A 20,634-nucleotide genomic window follows, 5' to 3' on the forward strand; every position below is an offset into this window, starting at 1 on the left:
AACGTCCACAAGTCCATACAGTCGTTCTTGGTGTGTTCACCTCCTCACGCCCCAACAAAGAATAATCTCTGGTAAAGGGAATACAAGCATTAAACTGAAAACATGTTGGTTCCCCCACCCTCCATTAATTCAACAACTTGTCGCATTTCTTTGAGTAGGACATGCACTCGGGGCAGACTGCTTCAAGCAGTGAATTCCAATTACATTTTAAATGAACACCCAGTTGTTACTAACAAGCATGAATATAGTGAAAAAGGAAATTATTTAAAAATCTTAATTGTTCTGCATTACCTTTATCAGCTCTTCCTGAATACACTGTGCTGTAAGGGATTCCTGTTTATTTAATTTTCTCTTGTTATGCTGGTAGAATGCATGAAAACAGCTTTCTCATTATGCTAATATATCTTGAATGTAAGCAGAACCTCTTGAAGTTACAAATATCTTCTTTTATTAATATGACTTTTCCCACTAGGGTGGGAGCATTCCTAGAAACTCTCCTACACAATTTCACAGGATATTCACTAATGTCATATATAAGTTAGAACTGGTTTCAAGTAACGTGCAGATTACTTGATGTTAAACAATCTAGATTCAAACTGGCACCAATAACAATTAATACATTTATCCTATGTGTCTCAGGGCTTCATATAAATAACTTTAGACTGTGGTACTCTTTAAAATATTGTCCTGGTTATTCTCTCATCTGTACGGCATCACAAGTAAACTGGCTCAGTGAGACAGATCCTTCTGCCATTACCTGAGCCTGCCTCCACAAACCCCAGAGAAATTGCAAAGAATCGTAAAAAGGAACCCACTCCCCCCGCAAAAAGCAATAATCCCCCACAGATATCCATCACCTTTACTATGGATCTTATAACAGTTATGTCTGAAGATCTGTATCACCATAGAGCCAGTAGCATGTGACTGTTTTGCCAGGGAGGAAAAACACGATGTTATATTTACAACAGAGCTCATCTGCAAATAGCTGTTCGAGGGAGTTGCTCTGGCCGCGAGCCTTGCATTTTTATACCATCACCTGGTGGCACTATTACACAGCCTTCCAAATTTCTTTGCTCAGCGTGCAAAATGTGCGTGCGGCTCCTGGGAAGACACACCGTGCTGCTGTTACTCTGGGGCTACACAGAGCCTCTGCAGGAAGGCTTGGGATGGAGGAAGCCTACCGACCCGTACACTGTTTTTTGCTGGGGACTGAGAGTCTGTTCTTCAGTACGCAGCTGCCCTCCCCAAATGGGCATGTTGTTGGCATGCCATCCGGCGAAGAACACGTACCTATATTTGATTTCATGTTGGTAGAGCTAATAGCAATTTACACACACACACTCCATGTCTCTGATTCTTCTGCCTTAAGCAGAACTAGCTGCAGCAACTGAAGAGCCAGGAGGTTTCAGCAGGATAAATGTCAGAAGAAAGCTGTAGTGTAAGTGGTTTAAGGGAACTTTTTCCAGGTGAAGATTCTGATTACTGAGTAGATGAAGCAGATGAGCATGAAGATCATGGAACATATTCCTCAAAATGTAAAAATCATTGTAAATCTCTTAATGTTTACCATAAGTCAAAATAATATTTTTCACTCTCTCCTCTAGCAAAGACAGAGAAATCTATATATTAAACAAAACAAAAACAAACAAACAAACAAACAAACAAAAAACCACCACTCATAATGCACATCTCCTATCTGCCAGGTCACAGTGGTAGCAGATTAATTTACAGCTAGCTCATGAACATTCAGAAATGACAGATCGGTGTGCAGTTAAGCAAAAGATAACCTCTTTAGCATATGAAGTTAGGTAACACTATATATCATTTTGCATTCATATAGAGATTAATTTTGAATGATTGAAAATAAGTGCATCAGTTAGAAAAGCATGACTTCAGTGAAATCTCTAGCAAATAAAAACCAAATTATATTTAATTTTTTTCCACCCTGAATTTACATTATATTCATACAGAAGGCATCCTGACAGAAGGAAAAGGGCAAGTATTGAGTCTACTACTGCATGGGTACACAAAACATGCTAAATGTACTCCTTTCCTCTCCCCACATGTGTACAAATAAGGGAAAGTTCTGCTTACAGGATTATTTGAAATGTGGTTTCTGCATTTTTACTCATAAAGTAAATTAATAGCATAAAGTTAATTAGTAACAATTCTCCTCCATTTCTTCAAAATTAAAAATGTCTTAATACCAAGAATATGATTGCCAGGAATATTTTTAGCAGAATGCAGAAACAGAAGTACACTGCCTGATTTTAAGAACAGAACATTGGATTACGGTGCCGGGAGGGACTATTTTGATACAGCGCATCATTATCCAAGCTCTTCCCATTGCAGTTCCTCTGCTCCCCACGCCCCAGGCTCCTTCGCATGTGCCCGCACTCCTACCCTTGCTGTGTTCTCTGGTGCTTCACTGTCCCCCTTGTGCTTCACTAACCATGAATTCCCCTTAACTGCAATGCTTCCTCTTCCTTGTCTCTAGCATCTTTACCTCTGCAATCAGAAATCCCTTCCTGTACCCAAGCAGAGATCATTAACTCGTGCTTTACCGCAGTAGTTAGCTCTTCCCTACATGACTGACTGCAGAGCCGTGCTTTCTCCCAGTCATGCTTAAAGGAAGGTAGTGACTTCTAACTGAAGGAGACTATCTTTTAGAAGAGCATTTAGTTTTTAAGGCTTCAAGCAATGGCGAATCCACCACAATAGCAGACACATTGCTCTAAAAAAACGCATCTCACATATAGCATGAATGTGTTCTGCTTCAGCTTTCAAACAAATTACGGATAAATTAAAGACAACTTGTCAGCTAAACTGTATATCCTTCAGCCACATAGTTTCATACATATGGAATCATCTCTCAGTCTTTCTTTGCTAAGTAATATAGATATATTTCTAATAAAGAATTTTTATTCTCTCTCAATGTAAGACCGGTTTACTAGTTACATTTAGAAAATAATATTAAACAAGCCATTTGCAAGTTATGCCTTACTGTCATTTAGCAAATCCCGACAGAGGAATAAGAAAAGTTAAATCATTAAAAAATACTTGCAGCATTTATGCTTCTTTTTTCTCTTACTAGTATAGACAAAAATGCTTTTTATTTTTAAGAAATAAAATGTAAGCTATCCAAACAAAATTGAAGTAATGCATTTTCGGTCTTTAGCAAATAAGATAAGAAAATCAATCTAATGGTGTTTATGGCAGTAAACAGTTGGGGGTTGTTTACTCCAAAAGGAGTTGGGGCTTCTACAAGACCACCAAATGCAGAAATCCTGCTCAGTTAATACTAAGACACTGGACAGAACCCAGTCCACCTTTATTAAAGTGGCTTATTAGAAAAATACTGTTCTGGAAGGTTAGCTACGATCAAGTGCAATAAGGGAATGCTATTCTGAACTCACGGGATCTGTTCTCATTTAAAAAGACAATCTTTCAGAACAATCTTGCCATGGAAAAACAATCTGGTTTTCACTCTCTTCCCCTCTTGGAAGAGAATGCAGCAGAGTGTGAGCTGAACATTTCTCTCATTACCTACCTCAGCTCTCATACTTTTTACCTAAAAAGAGTTGTTACCCCATCTGTAACACCCCCTTAAAGGAAAATGTAGTAAGTAAAAAAGCCGGACTGCATGTCTTACTCGGCTTGGTTTGTCTTCTAGCAGGCAATGAAATCTTTACTAATAAGAAATTAGGTTTATCTTTTATAACTATCATCCTCTTCTATCTGAAAGTTTTAGTACCTATGTATTTAGCATTAAAAAAAAGAAAACAGGTAACTAATCAACATAGGTTTAGATCAATGTTATACAATGCAAGAAAATTGTTCCACCTGGCATAAAAACTATCAGAGTAAAATCAGCCATGGATTATCCAGCTACAGTCTCACTGGGGTTAGCAGGACCTTCTTCTACTACAGCAGAATTTGGGTCACGTTGTTGGATCATTTTTAGTTAGCTCAGAATCAACAGTGGTGTCCCACAGTGTTTTCGCAGGATTCACAGTGCACTTGCTTTCTCTCTGAGATTCTAGCAATTCTCAGTACACATCTAATGGTTACCTTCAGCACCTGTGTTTGAAAGTCTTGACCTGTGAACAATCAGTGCCTCATGTTTTATCCAAATGGTAATTTCTTGTTCTCAGATAAAACATTTATAGTTTAATCTGTGGAATGAGTCTAAGGTAATTCTTCAAACATTGTTAACCTTCTTAGTACACTTAAGTTACATATTTTCAAAAATGACCTATTTTCACTCTCTGACTTATTCAGAGCAGAAATATCAGAATCTTGGCAAACTAATGAACAGCCAAGCTCGTCATTGTTTTACATACAAATGAAAAGGGAACAACATAATTTAAACTGCAGGTAAATCACAAAAACATTTAATTACATACCCAAGTGGTCACACATGCTCATACACCTATAAGCAAATGTACAGCTAAGGTGGCTGCAAAACTGCAAATCAACAACTCTTCAAACAAATCATGCTTGTCGTGTTTTCTCTGGCAGAGGAAATACACAGTCATTCTGTCTTCTGCAAACTAAAAGATTAAGAGACTCCCTCAAGCATATTAACTGGAGTCACCGGAAACAGTGGGCTGCTGCCACTATTTAGTTTTCATGAACGTATCTGGCCAATTAGTATCCAAATTTATAAAAAGAATTCTTTCATAAATGTTGAATATTTTATGCTTGTAAAATTTTTACGTACTCCTATGTGCATACTAATGCTCTGTAAATGAGGAAAGCTCAGCGATATAGTAACTCCATGACAAAATCCAACTGTTCTTCATAGCCCAAGAAAAAAGAATCAAGGCTTGGCAGCAACACGCAGTTCCCACAGGACTTTGGAGGGAAGAGTGTAACAACAAGACATTTTGTTAAAATCCAAAAGGACCTTCACAGCAAGCTATTCTAGAGATGACCCTAACTGAGCAGCTCTTCCTCCTGATAGATTGTTAGATAAATAAGAATGAGGTGCAAAGAAGGCCTGAAGTCATCAAAGGCCTAAACTTAGCTGAAAAAAAGGAAAAAAAATGGCAGCAGAAGAGGAAGCTTTTAAACCACTTATTTGGAATCTAGTTTGGGCTGTAGAGATATTTGGAAGCGTCTTACGTTCAGGACCCAGAAAGATTAAATAGTGGGCAGTGTCTGTCCCAGTACGATAGGAAAGGCTAGAATTTGACCATTGCCAGACTCAGGGGAAAACAATCTGCTTGCAGGGCAGGGAGATAGTTCTGCCCTTTCAGCTCTGGCCACTCAGCTCCGACACAGGTGCCAAACTTGAGAGGCCGACAGGGACAGGGACTACTTGTGCCTCCTGCACCAAGGCTCAGGTACAGCTGGGGCTTATCTCATGTTACTGACTCACAACAGCAAGTCACAAATTTGGCCCTGTCCCTCTTTAGAAGGGATATTGTTGACAAGGGAAGAGCTGTAGTCGGGAATCCAGAGGAACATAAAGCTTCTCAGGTCAGCAAAACACTGGCTAGAACTGGCGGTGGTTACTGTCTCATGCTGGTTCCTGCAGCACCGTGGCTGCATTAAAAAGGAGGAATTAAGAGAGACCATCTTTTAGTCAGTCACTTTATTCAGAACTGACTTCTGCTTTATTTTAGCAAATGGAAATACAGTTATTCTAGAATAAGCGACATCAGAATTTGATCTTACATGTTGTTCTCACATATACTACCTTGTAAGGAAGGAAACTTGCTGGCTTTGCCATCCTAATGTTGGCCTCAGTGGGAAGGGAAGTCAACTGCCAAACTGTGACTAACTGCAGTATTTGTGCTTTGGTCCTTCTCAGAAGGTCTTTTTTCACCCCTCCATGCTTCTCTATGGATGAAAAAAATAGTTTGAGATAAAAAAATAAAAAAAATGCAAAGAGACTGGAGCATTGATATTCAGCTTGAGTTTCTGATCGCTACTCAGATATCATAGATTGCACAATACTTACATGGAGACCAGAAATGACCTCTAAAATAAAAATAATAGGTTGTTCTAGAAACAACAAGTTTTCTATGACATTGTAAGATAAGAATTTGGAAACATTAAGGGTTTTGGGGGTAATGAATTAAACTTTTTTTTAGAAAAACCATAGATTTTTATAAACGGTTTAAGTGCCTTTTTAGCTGTATAACATTATCAAACTATCTAGAAACTTCACATTTGACTTAAACAAAATATGAATCATCAAAATAGGTGCTTTGGTTTGTTAATATTTACTCTTCTCATTAAGATATATACCAGAGAAAATAACTAGAAATTAATTTACACTCCATGCTGAAGACTGCAAAATTTGGGCTTTTTTAAGCTGTTAAGAAGAGCCTTCTCTGTCAATGAAAGCTGCAAGATAGGAACAGCCCTATCTTCAAGAACAGCCCAAAGCAATGTCAGTACATTGCATGGAATTTCAAGTTTGAGTGTCTCAATACACAAATAAAAGCCACTATCAAGAATTTTATTGGAAGAGAACTTCTTAGTTTTTCATCTAAGCTAGAAATCAATGGTTTTCATTATTTTTAATCAATTTTTTATTTAGAAAATCAGAATGATTAAAAGAAGCAAAAATCTCTCTAAAAGATGTTGATAGATTTCAAACAACATTCACATTTGTAATCAAAAGATTTACAGGATAAATAGATCTCAGGAGAGCTCTAGTCCAACTTCTTGTTCCAGGCAAGGTCACCTATGAGATCAGACCAGATTGCTCAGGATTTTATCCAGCTGGGTCTTGAAAACCTCCGAAGAGGGAGACTGCATGACCTTTCTGGGCAACCTGATCCACTGCTTTACTGTCCCCAGGGGGAAAAAGTTTTCCTTATATCCAGCTTAAACCTCTAATTTCAAGCTAGGTCCATTTTCTGTTCTCCTCCTCCCATGCTCCTCTGCAAAGATCCTGGCAGTATCTTCTCAAAAACCTCCTTGCAGGTACATGGCAGGCTGCTGTGAGGTCCCCCTACAGCCATCCTATCTCCAATCTGAACAAACTTAGCTCTCTCTGCCTCTCCTCACAGGGAAAATGTTCCAACTCCCAAACATCTTGGTGGCCACCATCTTTTGAGTCTGATTATCACCATCTTTTTCTGATTATCAGCCATCTAGACCATTATGCCCCAACTTCACTACCAGGATGCTAGTCATGTCAATATCCTTGCTAAAATAGGATAGATTGCATCTACTGCTCTCCTTTCACCCATAGATCTTGTCATTTCATCACATAAGACTATCAGGTTTGACAAGCATCATCTCTCCTTGGTAAATCCATACTGACTAATCTTAATCACTTTCTCCTTCATGTGCCCAGAAACAGTTTCAAAAAGAACATGATTTTCTTAGGGACTGAATAGCCTGTAGTTCCCTGGATAGTCCTGCTTGTTCTTTTTGAAGAGAGATACAGCATTTGTCTTTTTTCCAGTCATCAGGGACGTTCCATGATCTCCATGAACTTTCAAAGACAATATAGAGCAATGACCTCAGCTAGCTCCTTGAGTACCCTCACACACATCCCATTGGGTCCCATGAACTAGTATGGGTTAAGATTTTCTCAAGGGTCCTGAGTCAGTCCTCTTTTGCTACTGGTAGTTACCCTCCTCCCTGAACCTTGTCTCCAGGCTCAGAGGCCTCAGCCTCATCTGCATCTGCTGTCACTAAATCACTCACCCATCTCAGCAGTGAACCCACACTTCCCTTGTTCATTCCTTTGCTGCTAAAAGAAAGTCTCCTCTATCTCACAATACTCAAAAGACAAGACTCAAAGCACATTTGAGGTGTAAGAAGTCATGTTCTTTCTACAGTCATGGTTCGCTATACAAAGATAGCTCTCCAAAGGGAGACAGACTGGCAGTTACCCAACCTGTATCATCCCAGAGCCTAGAGGTCAAATCAGTCTTTCTTACTCTCTCCAGAGATTCAAACTGGAGAGGATGTACTATTGGTTGATCTTGCAAGTTGAGAAGCTTGTCTATAAAATTATAAAAGATTTCAATTTTGTTCCCATGTGAAGCAGGGAAATTATGAAATCTTGAAATATTCCTCAACCAAATTGACTCACCAGATGATATGAGAGCAATCCATATGATTAAAACCAAAACCAGGATGCTTAGAAAAGGGACATGCTGAGATGAAAGGACATTAAAGAGCATCACTTTTTCAGTGGATGCCACCTCTATAACCCAGAACTAATTTATATTCTAAAGGTATACAGAATATCTGTAAAGGACAAAAGAAGGGTACGACATTAAAAAGTGGCTTTTAATGTCTCTGATTTTTAAATTCTAAAATAGAAAAACAAAGACATGAACAAATGCTTGCTTGCTCATCCTGAGTAGCCATGTGATGTGAATCACTAATAAAAATGGTCATGAAAGGTGAATGAGTAAGAATTTGCATAGTTACTGTTGCTATGAAAGCCACTTTCTGTATTATCCACATGTTGCACAAATTATTTCACTTTGCTTATCACTCACAAACAGGTAACGAAGTGCCTGGAAAACAACATCCTTCCCCCAAAGTTTCTGAGACTGTATTTGAAAGGAAGCAATTTGAACAATGTTTCTCAAAAAGCAGTGAATGTTCAATAAGGAAATTACAGATGCATTGAACAGGACAGAGTCAGAATCCACAAATGTGCGTGAACTGCATCTGGACCCACTGGGAGAGAGTTGGCAGCTTCATCTCCCATCTGTCCTTCACTAAAAAGGGAGAGAATACAGCTCAGATTTACAGCTTCTGCTGTACCTAACTGCCACTTACCTGCTTACAACTTCTAATATATTTACCTATGTGTCATGCTCTGTTAGTATTAGCAACAAACATCAAAGGTGAATGGAAAAACTACAGATCTGTATGAATAGGGAAAAAATGTATATTTGGAAGCTACTGGAGAAAAAATCTTACTCAATTCTGCAGAAGAGAAGAAGCAAATATATTCAACCACCAAGTGATAGGAAGAACCTTTCAAAGAAATTTTTGGGAACAATTCTTTGCAGAAAAATGTCTCTGAAATACATACACCAATTATTATCAGAACAAGTCCCATCAAAGAAATAATAAGGTATTTCAGTCAAAAATGAAACCTCTAAGAGCAGGAAGGAACTTCAGCACTAACAAAGAAATAGCCACAACGGGATGATGTCTGCCCGCCAAATAAGACTTGTGCTTATTTTTTAGGAGAAAGCAAAATGAAGTCCCTAACTTTGTTTTTAATCAGAGATTTCAATAGCAAATGGTCCAATGAGATAAGCCCTATAAGATTCTCTGTTTGTTTTTTTAAGTAAATGTATATTCTCAAGTGCAGTAATTTTTTTCTTCTCCAAAAGGAAGAAAAAGGGTGCCAAAGCTCCATCAAGATAAGAAAATGCTGACATAAGAAACTGCCACTCTAACCGAAGTTATTCCAGTCACATTATGTATTAATATTGCATAAAACACAATTTTATATTAGCAGATATTAGCAGTGTGGCACAACATAAATTTAGTGATAAACATTATAAATGTGGATAAATTCACACTTAAATTATTTTGCGCTGATATGTTTTAAAGCAAATAATAATTTTAATGGAAGTAGCTTGGAATGTATGTAGGCAGAAATAAAAAGAATCTACTGCATATGTAACTATCATGTAACACATAACTGATATTTATTTATACTTTTAAATTACTATAAAAGTCGTGACTTAAATGGAGTAAATTTGTAATGTGGGTATACAGAAATATAGTACCAGGGTGAGTTATAATTATGTCTGCTAAACAGGAATTCATTCATCCTCATTTAGTTCTCCCTTCTGTAAAAGGAGAAGCTGGTTTATTACTTAATCTCTTTTAAAAAGATTTTGTGTCAGATTTCCCTGTAAAATCTTTCTTTCTGTTAAACTGTTTAGTGCATTAATAATAATCCTTGTGACAAGTCATTACTTCTATTTATGGACCATTATATTCTTTGGAAGATCCATCTTATTTTCGCAAGAATACACTTTGAAGTACTAAATTAGCAGTAGCGACTAAACTAGTCACTGCTAAATTTAAAGTGACTACCCAGTGAAACACAGACTCTTGCATGCAAGATTGGGAGAGCACAAAGAAAATCTGGCTGTTCATATTTGACCCTTTGCATTAACTAGGAGTGACCTGTTTTGAAAACTTAGTCAACTAATATGTGTTCATTTAATACTGCTTACCTCCTAAGCATTATTTCTCTTCCATGGTGATTTTATATCCGTATAATTCCATTGTTCTGAAAATGTCCACATTCTAGGAATATAGTAGTACAGAGTTCTAGCATTATCAGGCCATGATAATGCTAGTAGAAAATACTTTATTAAAATATTTTTCTACTGATCTCATTTGTACAAGAGGTTGTAGAGGGAAAGTTACTCTTTTTTTTTGCAAGTGGAACAAGAAATATTTTTTTATAAAATGCACAACTGGAGAAAGAGGATTAGGGAACCTTGGCTATTAGCATTTTGATCCTTCGCATTTCCCCCAAATTGCTGTTTGAATAAGATTTTTAAGAGAAAAGACGGAACATTGAAATAACATGCAGCATGTTAACAACATGCATATCTATGCACAAAAATATTCTGAATACACTGCTAAGTGTTTGCAGTTGAACCAGTAATACCCTCCACTGGAGATACAGACTGTGTCAATGAAAGATGTCTACTGAGGTAAGTTTATAGTTGTCTTCAAAATGAAATAAGCTGTCCTTGCACAAGCCTATATGACAAGATTTGCACTAAGGCTTTTATGAAAGTACAAGGACATACTATTTAAAAATTGCTTCATTCTCCCCCTACCCACCCACCCAATACTGTACTATAACAACATTTCTAGTATAAAATAATGTTCTGCTTCACAATTTCTATTACCTGATTCCTAGAGTCAGGAAAATATGTTAATGTTACCGTCGTCATTTCAAATAATTGATTTAGTCCACACCAGTGTTGTAGTTTTATTTTAATAGCAAATAGAACAAAATGAAGCCTTTTACATCTACAAAAACAGTATTAGGTAGAGAGACAACATATTCTTGGGGGCATCTAAGTTTCTTACAACACAACTTTCATGGTTAGAAGTAGGACCCAGAGAACACTCTTCAAGTATGTATCTTTGTAGGGTAATGTAGCACAACATTAGATACTTAAGTCACCATAATAAGCTGCTGGATGTATGTCCTGAGGCTTCATACCATCAAGAGGCCTTCAGCTGGTTCCCACATGGAACGCAGCTGTTACGCTGCAGCTGGTCTAAGCAGAGCCCAGCTAAGAGCCAGCTGCAGCCTGGACATCCCACCAAGCTGATCCAGCCTTATGGCTTCTAACTCAGGGGACCCGTGTAATACTCCGTTGTATAATGCTCCAGTCTACTTTTCAGAGTGCCGAAAACCTGAATACTTTTTCTCCTTCACTTCAGAAACAAGTGGCCTGCATTTTGAAGTGCCTGAAGCATCTATAAAGCCTAATTTTAGATTTTATTTTTAAGCATCTTGGGTGCTCTTCCTCGAGTTCTCCAAACAATTTTATCCAACCCACAATGCAGACTGTTTTTCCTACAGTTGCCTTATTAATCTAGGAGTTCCCACTCAATTTCTTCACACAAGTTCACCACTGAAGGTGCAGCAGCCTTCCTGCCTACTGAGCCTGCCATATGGAACGGTTATTTCTCCCCCTCACCGGATCTCCATTTTCTATTTAATTTCATCTGAGCACATATCTTTTCCCTGTTGCCTCTTCATCTCAGTCCTTCTCTCACTTATATATTTTTTTCCTGCTTTTAAACACTGCAACTGCACTCATTAAGTTTGGGAAGCATCTGAGATGCAATTTGTCAGAAAGATGAAATAGAAAATAAGTATTTTGTGGGTGGTTCTTTAAAGTAGAAGCAGAGCTGATGAAATTTTAAAATCTCTTGAAATTACCAGGATACTCCTTCCTTAATACACATTCCACTTCCAGAGGTCCTAGGCAAGTCTATGTGCACATAAGGTGAGATATAAAATTAAAAAATATTTAGATGCTACAGAGTATGAAGATTTCAGAGCACAATCTGTTAGACAATTGGCTAGAGCTGCTCACAGAAGCTGAGAGAGTGCATAAGCTGCTAGGATTTTTTCTGCCAAGCATGCGTGTGCAAGGTGAATGCTCGCATGTTTTTGGGCCTGTAAAGCAGAATGAGGTTTACAGGAAGCACTTCAGCGATCTGAACATGCATAGTCCTACAATGATGTCAATATCCAAAAAAGATAGGTTTTTTATCATTTTGATTTTACTCTTTCCACAAGTTGATGAAGTAAGGCTGGTTATGTATCTCTACAGAAATAAATTTAAGCTGTGTGGTTAGCACACATTAAATATTATGGGCAATGGTTAACAAATCAGGCTGACCTTTGAAGTTAAGTTTTAATAGGAAAACAATGCTGAAAAATGCATTTTAAAACATAAAATATGCATATTTGTACATGTCTAAACACATATTCCATACTTCTTTTAGATATCTAGATTTGAACTCAGCTTTTGTATCTATAAAGTGCTATGAAAATTATTATCATTAGAATTACTGAAGGAAGTTGTTAAGAAAAATTAGACTAACACAAAGCATAAGTGATGTTAGTTTACTCAAGCAACATTAGTCAGCACAGCAAACACTATCATTAGCTAGTTTGGTTTGAGGTTAAAATAGTAGAATACTGATTTTAAAATGAAAGAAGCAAAGCCAGCTGCAAGCATCAGATTTTCAACACATTTTCTTAATCTATTTATCACCATAATGATTAGCTCATGTTGCTTGATCTTGGACATGGATTGATTTTAGCAGACAAGAACTTGCAAACAAGGTAGAAACAAGGTGAAAACCCCGTGTAATTGTATTAGGTCAGCAACAGGTTTAATATGGTTGTTTAAGCTACTTAACAGCCTAACTGTACACAAATCACATCACTAGAATCTGCTGTTTTCTATTTTAGTGTCCCTGTCCAGTCCTGCTGTGTCACTACATTCATCCTCACAAAGTTACAGATTACTCTGTAGTTATCAAAGGAGTCAGTAAAGTCTCAGTCCTGAAAAGATTTAAAAGGAAGCAAGGCATGAAACATTTGGTAGAGCACCTGAAATGGTTTTAGGACCTCTTAGATGCTGAAATCTCAGAAGAATTTCCAGAAAACCAATATATTCAGCAAAAAATACCCAGAACCCCCTAACTAATCCTGGCTACTCTGCACTGGAAATACATCACACTCAACAGCCTCCTCCTCCAGACTGGAAGTCCTTCTAGCCTTCTAAATTATCACAGCCTAAAGTCTAATGCAATCCACTGTCAAAAGTGATTTCTTCCTATATCCTTCCTCCCAGAATTGCTTCCATGTTTTATTCAATAGGTTTTAAGAGAAAAAAATTGCCGAGGAAAACAATTTCTGTAAACAGTGCAAGATAAATAAAGCAGGTTAATCCTTAAGGATAATTGGACATCAGCATTAAGATATGACAACTTAATGCTCATTGTGGACATCAGTACTCCTAGTAACCAAACACAATTAGCCAACGTAAAGAAAACACAAATGAACAGGAGGACCTTGTCACTTTAAAAAATACATTTGAAATTTTCTGTGGAAAAAAACTCACCAATGGTGTAGTATCTCTTCAACTCACTCCTCCGTGGATTGCGCCTCTGTGTATTTGTGGTGTTGTTCTGTTCCTCCTCAGAAGTAGTCGTCTTAGTGGCAAGCAAAGATTTACTGGGTTGAGGTGTCTGAGCTTCAGCTGCCACTGGGTTGCATCCTGGCCCACTAATATCCACAGACTGGGACTTCTTCTTTAATCTAAAGATATTTAAGGCAATGAAGTATTACTAGTCTTCATTTTATAGGCATATTACGCAATTTGTTTTATTTTATATAAATCAAGACCAGCACATTTACTGTATGTCCCAGCAGAACTCAGAACAACAGCAGTGGTAAATTAACCTTGTATTAATTTCTTCGTACACCTCCTGCTAAATCAGTTACAATGCACACATCTCACCCTCCTACCATTCACATGTAACTACACATGGTAAACTGTCCTCAGATCAACTTGTTGGGCATTTGAATGGTCAGCTGGCATTTCAGAGAAGCTGTGATACCAATAAACTAACCTATAATTTAAACTGATTAAGTTACCTGGCTTAGATTTCCAGATGAAGGTGGTATAAGGAAATTAAATTATTCACACAAAGTTGCTGAAAGGCCCCAGAACGAGGAACCGACTTCTGAACTTCTGAATTCAGTCGTAGCTCTACAACTGCATTTCTGAACTCCACAACAATTTCAACAGGCTATTTCTCACTAGATTCAAAAGTCCCACTATGAGTGGTTACCCCATATACCACTTTGTGCACTGCAACTGCAGGTTCTGGGAAAAGGAACAGAAATTCTTTCTCCTGTAGATTAAATCAGCAATATTCCACTTGTTACTGGCATTCAGGTATTAAACGCTACCCTCTGAGCCTCACCATCCAACCATTTTTTTATCTATTTAGTTGTCCACACATCCAGATCATAACATCATAATTTGGATACAGTGGGAGACAGTATCAAGGTCAAGGTAAATGACACCACTGCTCTCCATCCTCCCCAAATCTAGTCATTTTATCAGAGTTCTACAGGAGAGTTACAAATACACTTTCAAATTCCACTCAGAGTGATGGTGAGTAGACTCAATATCACAGTATCGCCATAGTTCTGGTGTCTGCTTTATCTCTAGTAACATAAAATAGAAGTTATTATGCTACTGGAATTATTAGATAATGACAAATGTTCTGTTATGATGAAGCCCACTCTATATAATCATTGGATTTTTTCAAAGCTTTTCTTAAATTGTTATATATATATAGCTGACTACTTGATTTGATCCTGGAAATAAAAGATATTTATGACATTGCAGTGCCATATTGATTTGAGATGAAGGGATCATAATATTTCTGGAATTCTGAAGCAAGTGAAGTAAAATGATGAAGTTTTGTATTGCCAAGGGACAATTTTATTAGGATAATGATTTTATACTAACAACCTCCCTCTGAACTCTATGCTTCCTTATTTTTTAAACATTTTCTCCTTTTATTTGTATTTATTTGCAATTAAGTAGCATGGATTACTGCTCTGAGAATGGACTACACCACTTTAAGCAGAGATGAATTTTTTTTAATATTGTAATAATAGTGACTGCAGTTAGTAGACTGGAAAATCTTCAAGTCTCAACCAAGCTCTGTAAGGAATGTTAAAGTATCAAAGTGCATGTAGAATTTAATGAATGCCATCATGAAGGTGAAATTACTACACTCATATCTGGCATTGCCAGTCCAGGGAAAGGACTAGCAGTTAGAAAGTTAGCAGTTAGAAATGAATGTGCTCACTGAGAACCTTTACTTATACCACGGTCGTCATCTTCAGGCCTGGCTGCCAGTTTTGGAGGCAGCCCTTCACAGCTCCTATGTGCCCTCACGGGAAGGCAAGGACCTCATCCTGCCTGTGGGCTGGAAAGGCTGTACAGGCTGAGCACAGGTGTTCATCCGCACGAGCGTCTTGTCCCAAACCGTGACAGCGATGGAAAGAGCAGAGGCACGTGCGCAGTGACACCTGCCCGGGAATCCTTCCAAGTTCAAGAGACAGATGATGAATCTTTGGTTTTAGTGGCTTTTCTAATTATTTCCCTGGTTCATCCTTAATTACATAAGCAAAGTCCTGAGGTGACAGGTTCTAGTTTATCTATGCTCTTCGTTTTTGTATTAGGCTACAGCAGCCATAGTAGCTCATTTTTAAGTAACAGTGACATTGTGAGAAACAAAGAACTCCACATACATTGACTCCCTACTGACAGCTCCTGCTCTTCCGAGGGCCCTGTAGGCGTGGGAAGAACAGTTTGTCACTGTGATACCGTCTTTACTCTGAGGATATGAGTAAATCTTCACTCTGAGGATCTTGGTCTATGGTCCATATTTGGCATCAGTAGGGACATCATCTGGATCAGCTTAGTATGAACTAACTGAACACTTCTGGGAACATTCATACATAGAGAAATCCAGACAAGACTGAAAAGGACATCACTGTCTGTGATTAAAAATAGCCTGAGAATTATGGAAAACTGCTAGATATTTTGCTGGTATTCAAAATGATGCTCTAGAAAGTGAGGTCTTGTTTCAAGAATTTCCAGATTTAAGCCTGGAGTTAGACAAAAGTGTTTACCTAAAGTGAAGGCTAGAGTATTTTCCTGACTTTGTTAATATTGAATTGTGTTCCACCATGATGTTAACATGTTGCTGTGTCATTGAATATACCATATTTTAGGTAAGATAAAAGAAAACTAAAATTCCTTGCCACCTGAAACCTTTGGAGGTTTATAGGATGCCTTTTGGGAGTAAAATCACCAATTTTCAAGAAATATCACCCTACCTATTTCTGATCCAAGATTCTCATTGAGCTTTCAAAAAGGATACAGCGTGTCTTGCCTCTGTGGTGTGCAAAATGTTGGGCAGAACGAAACTACCAAGTATTTGATACCTCCAGAATTTCAAAGAAAAGCAAATGAGGTCTAAAGATCAATCAGTGTGCATATGCCCTGTATTATGCCAATGTGCTGCCACTGAGAAAGATAAGCAGCTGGTGAGCTGAAGTAATTATACAAATGGAAACATATCTTTATGATATACATTCCAGTTTTATTACTTTCTAAACCACCAAGGCTGCTGGAAGGACAGTCCAATTAATAAAGTTGTGAATTACAGTGTAGAGTTAGTCAATTAAAATAGCTTGCTACACTGTGGGGAATACAAAGTTGTCACAAATGTAGTGTGTTCATTCTTCTGGAATCATACAAAGTGATAATATCTGTCATCTGAACAGTGAAAATGCCCTGTGACCTTTTTCAGGTGACTTGTGATTAATTAAAGACTGAGTTCAAATGCCTACAGCAAATTAATGTGCAAAAAGGAAAAACAAAAACCAAGACCAATCCTTTCAACACTACTCTTGCAATGAAGAAAACCCTAATAGTGAGACTTCCACATCCATAGGTACTTGAGTATTAAAATTAAAGAATAAAAACATGAAAGAAAAGTGAGTTTGCACACTACTGTCAAAATTACGAACTGTTCTTGAGAGACTGTGGGATGGTGCTCTTTCTGCCAGGAAAGATGGAAAGATACTGGGTCTGAATTAATCCAGCCTCTGAGATAACAGGATCATCTGAGTAGAACACAGGTTCAAGTAAGGACAGAAGCTTAAAGGAATGACTTGACAAAAACCAAGCAACTCGTTCAAATACAGCTTTCTTCAGGCCACTTGAACTGTATATTCATACAGTCACAGATGAGGAATAGGTCTTTTGGGGGAAAAAAAGTACAGTAGCCTTTAAACTGCATCTTCGGTAGACTTCAATGTCTTGCAAGGAAAGCCTCAGTTCTACGTACGTTTTGAAGCAAAAACCAAGAGAACTGCTTCGTTGTAAGCCTGACCCTTTTGCAGCACCTTGCTTTATTGTGAGCCATGTGTTGTTTGTTTGTTTGCTTTTGGAATTAAAGATGCACAGTCAGTCTGTAACAGGATTTACTCTCTGACTGAAAGGCATCCGAACAGGAAACGCTTCAGGATCACCTTCCTGGTTTCCTGCTTTGTTTCAGGCTGTCTGCTTGTAGAAAAACAAATACAAGATGGAAGAAATAACGTGGCAAAGTTCATTTAATCTTTTAGTCTATGTTCTCCACGGCAGCCTTCAACTAACTTTTGAACAGCAGGCAGCACAAATCTCTTTCAAGATAGCTTGGTCTGCCCTGAAGTGACCCTGCTGCAGTCTGGCTGCAGACAGCACGCCAGCAAGCATTTCAAAGTCACCATGGCACTAGCATGACTTGGAAATGCACATTTGACAGCAAGGACAAAGTGCTAACAGGTCTGAAACTTGAATTAGAATGGGCAAAAATATCTTTGTAACTATCCGTAAATCACAAGAGTTCAAGGGAGGAAAAACTAACAAAATATATCCAAAAGAAAAAGTTTGCAGCCCTTTAACAGGCAACAGTTCCCAAGATGGTCATTACTGCTATCTTGTGAAACAAGGTGGTGGTCTCATCTGAGTTTTAAAGCAGTCAGGCATCTCCACAACAAACGCTGTAAGTTCAGAGGAAAGACTAACATGAAATGAGTATGAAGGCCCTAATACTGATCATTAACTGCGATAATCCATCCTGGGTTGAAAGAAACAAAAAGATAATAATCAAATGCCACTGACTGCATCTGAAAATGCAGTATTTGTTTGAAACATAGGTTACTGAGGGATTGAACAGCACTTAATTTTTACATAGCCACGTCACAACATACATTTCTCACATCTGCTTGAGTCACTCAATTGGACTACGGTTAGTATCCCTTGAAAAAAAAATGTTCCTTACACTTACACTCCCTGCATTTTCCTTAGAACGGATGTCACACACTCCATTAATTCCAGCTACAAGAGACCTTCTGCACAGCTTTCCTCTCCGTGCTTCTAACCTACCAGACAGAGGCAGAAAGCTCAGATCTGTCTCTCAATATTCTGCCAAGTTACAGATTGCAAAGGACTTGCTCATTTAGCTAATCCAGGAGGAACATGTGTCTCCAAATTCTATGATATGCCATATCTGTAACTAGACACACACCGACTGGTGTGTATAAGAAAGGGGATATTTTTTAATTTAGGTTTTATTTCTCCTCATCATCTGCATACAACGCAGAGATCTCTACTGCATCTTAGAAACAACCCAACAGATGGCTCCAGCTTTTATTTCAGCCTGACCAGCTGGCTCCCTGCGTCCCCCAGCAGCACCTCCCAGGAACAGGTCACTTTGAAAGATTCTTAGTGTTTTCCTCAGGGGGGAAAAAAACCCAGCCTCTCTCAGGTATTCAGGCATCAACCACCAAATGCTCTAAGCAGTCAGTACATATGGAAAGGCATGAAATCCTGGTGCTAATGAATTTGCTTGGAATTCTGTTACAGTTTTCAAGAACATTAGGATTTTATCTTTGTCATTCAATATCATAGATCTACCCATGGCTTGTATTAGGAACTGAGCAGTGTGCTGACATTCATTATACTTTTTCATTTTATAATTGCAAATTGATTTTTTGTAAAGCATCTTGGAAAAAAAAAAGACATTATCCTCTAAACAGATCTTGAAAGCAGCTAAAACAAGCATGTCTGGCAGCCCAGTCCAAAAACAAACAAACAAACAATAATACATTTAAATCATTTATGGTGGAAACAGTCAGGCATACAAACAATCCCAGGGGCTAAGAATCCATGCAAGTTGATCTTTGCACATCTGTAAGTAAAAGTCCCTTACTGCAACAAAGATTTGGAGGAAAGTCTAATGCATTCTTATCTACTGAATATAAAAAGATGTCTCTATGCCCTTTGTGACTATTCCAGGAGTTTTAGTGCTTAGTGGGAGAAACAAAATCATCTATTTAAAGAGTGACACTTACACTTCCGAGATCTATTTAGTATATGTGGTATCCAGGAATGCTCAGAAGAGCTAGTTATGAATTTGATTTCTTTGCAGCAAGAACTGTGATTTAAATCAATGCTGACAGCCAGAATTCATCTGAATCTTGAGAAGTGTAAACTTGTTTTCCTTCTTTTTCAACACAGCACTGCAAAGGTCTGACAACTTAACTGCAGGAGAAGGCCTAAAAAAAATGGCAGCTATACACTGGGAGTAGTTTATTTCTCTTATGAACACCGTATTAGTGCAGTAGAGAAAGAAGAGTCATCGTGGCTAACCCTACAGGACCTGCAGAGTTTTATACACTGCTGCCACCAGCATCCCTGTGTCTATAAGCAAAGTGGCAGTGTCTTCGTGCGAGTTGCACAGTATCATGGTCTCCCCTACCGCGTAACACCAAGTAGGCTTGTCTGGCAGCACGAAGGGGCTATCAACACGCTGCCTCCCTCTCCATCTTCATACAAATCTGCTTTTGCACAACATGGCTGGCATTTTTGGACTCCCACGGCAGCAGCGATGTATTAGGTGACAGGCTTGTGATTTGCTTCAGTTATTCTAGTCAGGGTCTGTTTACTGCATGAGGCCTCTTCTGCATACTTGTAGCATGAGGCGATGCCCTGGAGATCTGCTGAAATCATTTTTGTTTAATGCTCTCGAATACCACCTGCAGCTGTGGCCATCCCCTCAAAAAAGAAGGTTACATAATTAGAATGATACAGACAAAAAACACCCAATGATGACAACGAGAGGCCTCCTCATGAGGCGAGACTGAACGGAGCGGGAGTCCTCAGAGAGGAGATGACTATGGGGCAGCAGTACAGAGATCTCTTTGGTAATGAGCAATGAGAAAGGTGAATAGGAAATGCTTTTCCACTGTTTTCACAATGGAAGATTTAAGAGGAGCCAAATGAAAGCAAGCAGCAGGTATGAAGTCAACAAAAAGTAGTACTTGTTTGAACTGTATGTAATCATATGAGGGAAATAATTGTTCAGGCTAGAAGTACCACTGGGTACAAAAATGACTTTTGCACAAGTCATGGAAAAAGGGTTCATTAAGGTCGATGAATCATGCTGATACCCAAAGCACTGAGCCAGTGATTGCTGGAAGGTGGAAAG

At 38.3% G+C, this 20,634-nt stretch overlaps 1 protein-coding gene across 7 annotated transcripts in view; it reads right to left on the reverse strand.

Annotated features, from left to right (window-relative positions):
• OXR1 (oxidation resistance 1) overlaps nt 1-20,634 on the reverse strand; it is a 267,736-nt gene that overhangs the window by 121,857 nt on the left and 125,245 nt on the right. For all 7 annotated transcript variants that reach the window (XM_062570434.1, XM_062570428.1, XM_062570426.1 and 4 more), the window contains one exon: nt 13,629-13,825. In XM_062570434.1, the coding sequence (XP_062426418.1) occupies nt 13,629-13,825 (197 nt within the window). The remainder of the gene's footprint in view (nt 1-13,628; nt 13,826-20,634) is intronic.

The sequence above is a fragment of the Rhea pennata genome, chromosome 2, assembly GCF_028389875.1.
Source record: "Rhea pennata isolate bPtePen1 chromosome 2, bPtePen1.pri, whole genome shotgun sequence".
In the NCBI taxonomy this organism is placed as follows: Eukaryota; Metazoa; Chordata; class Aves; order Rheiformes; family Rheidae; genus Rhea; species Rhea pennata.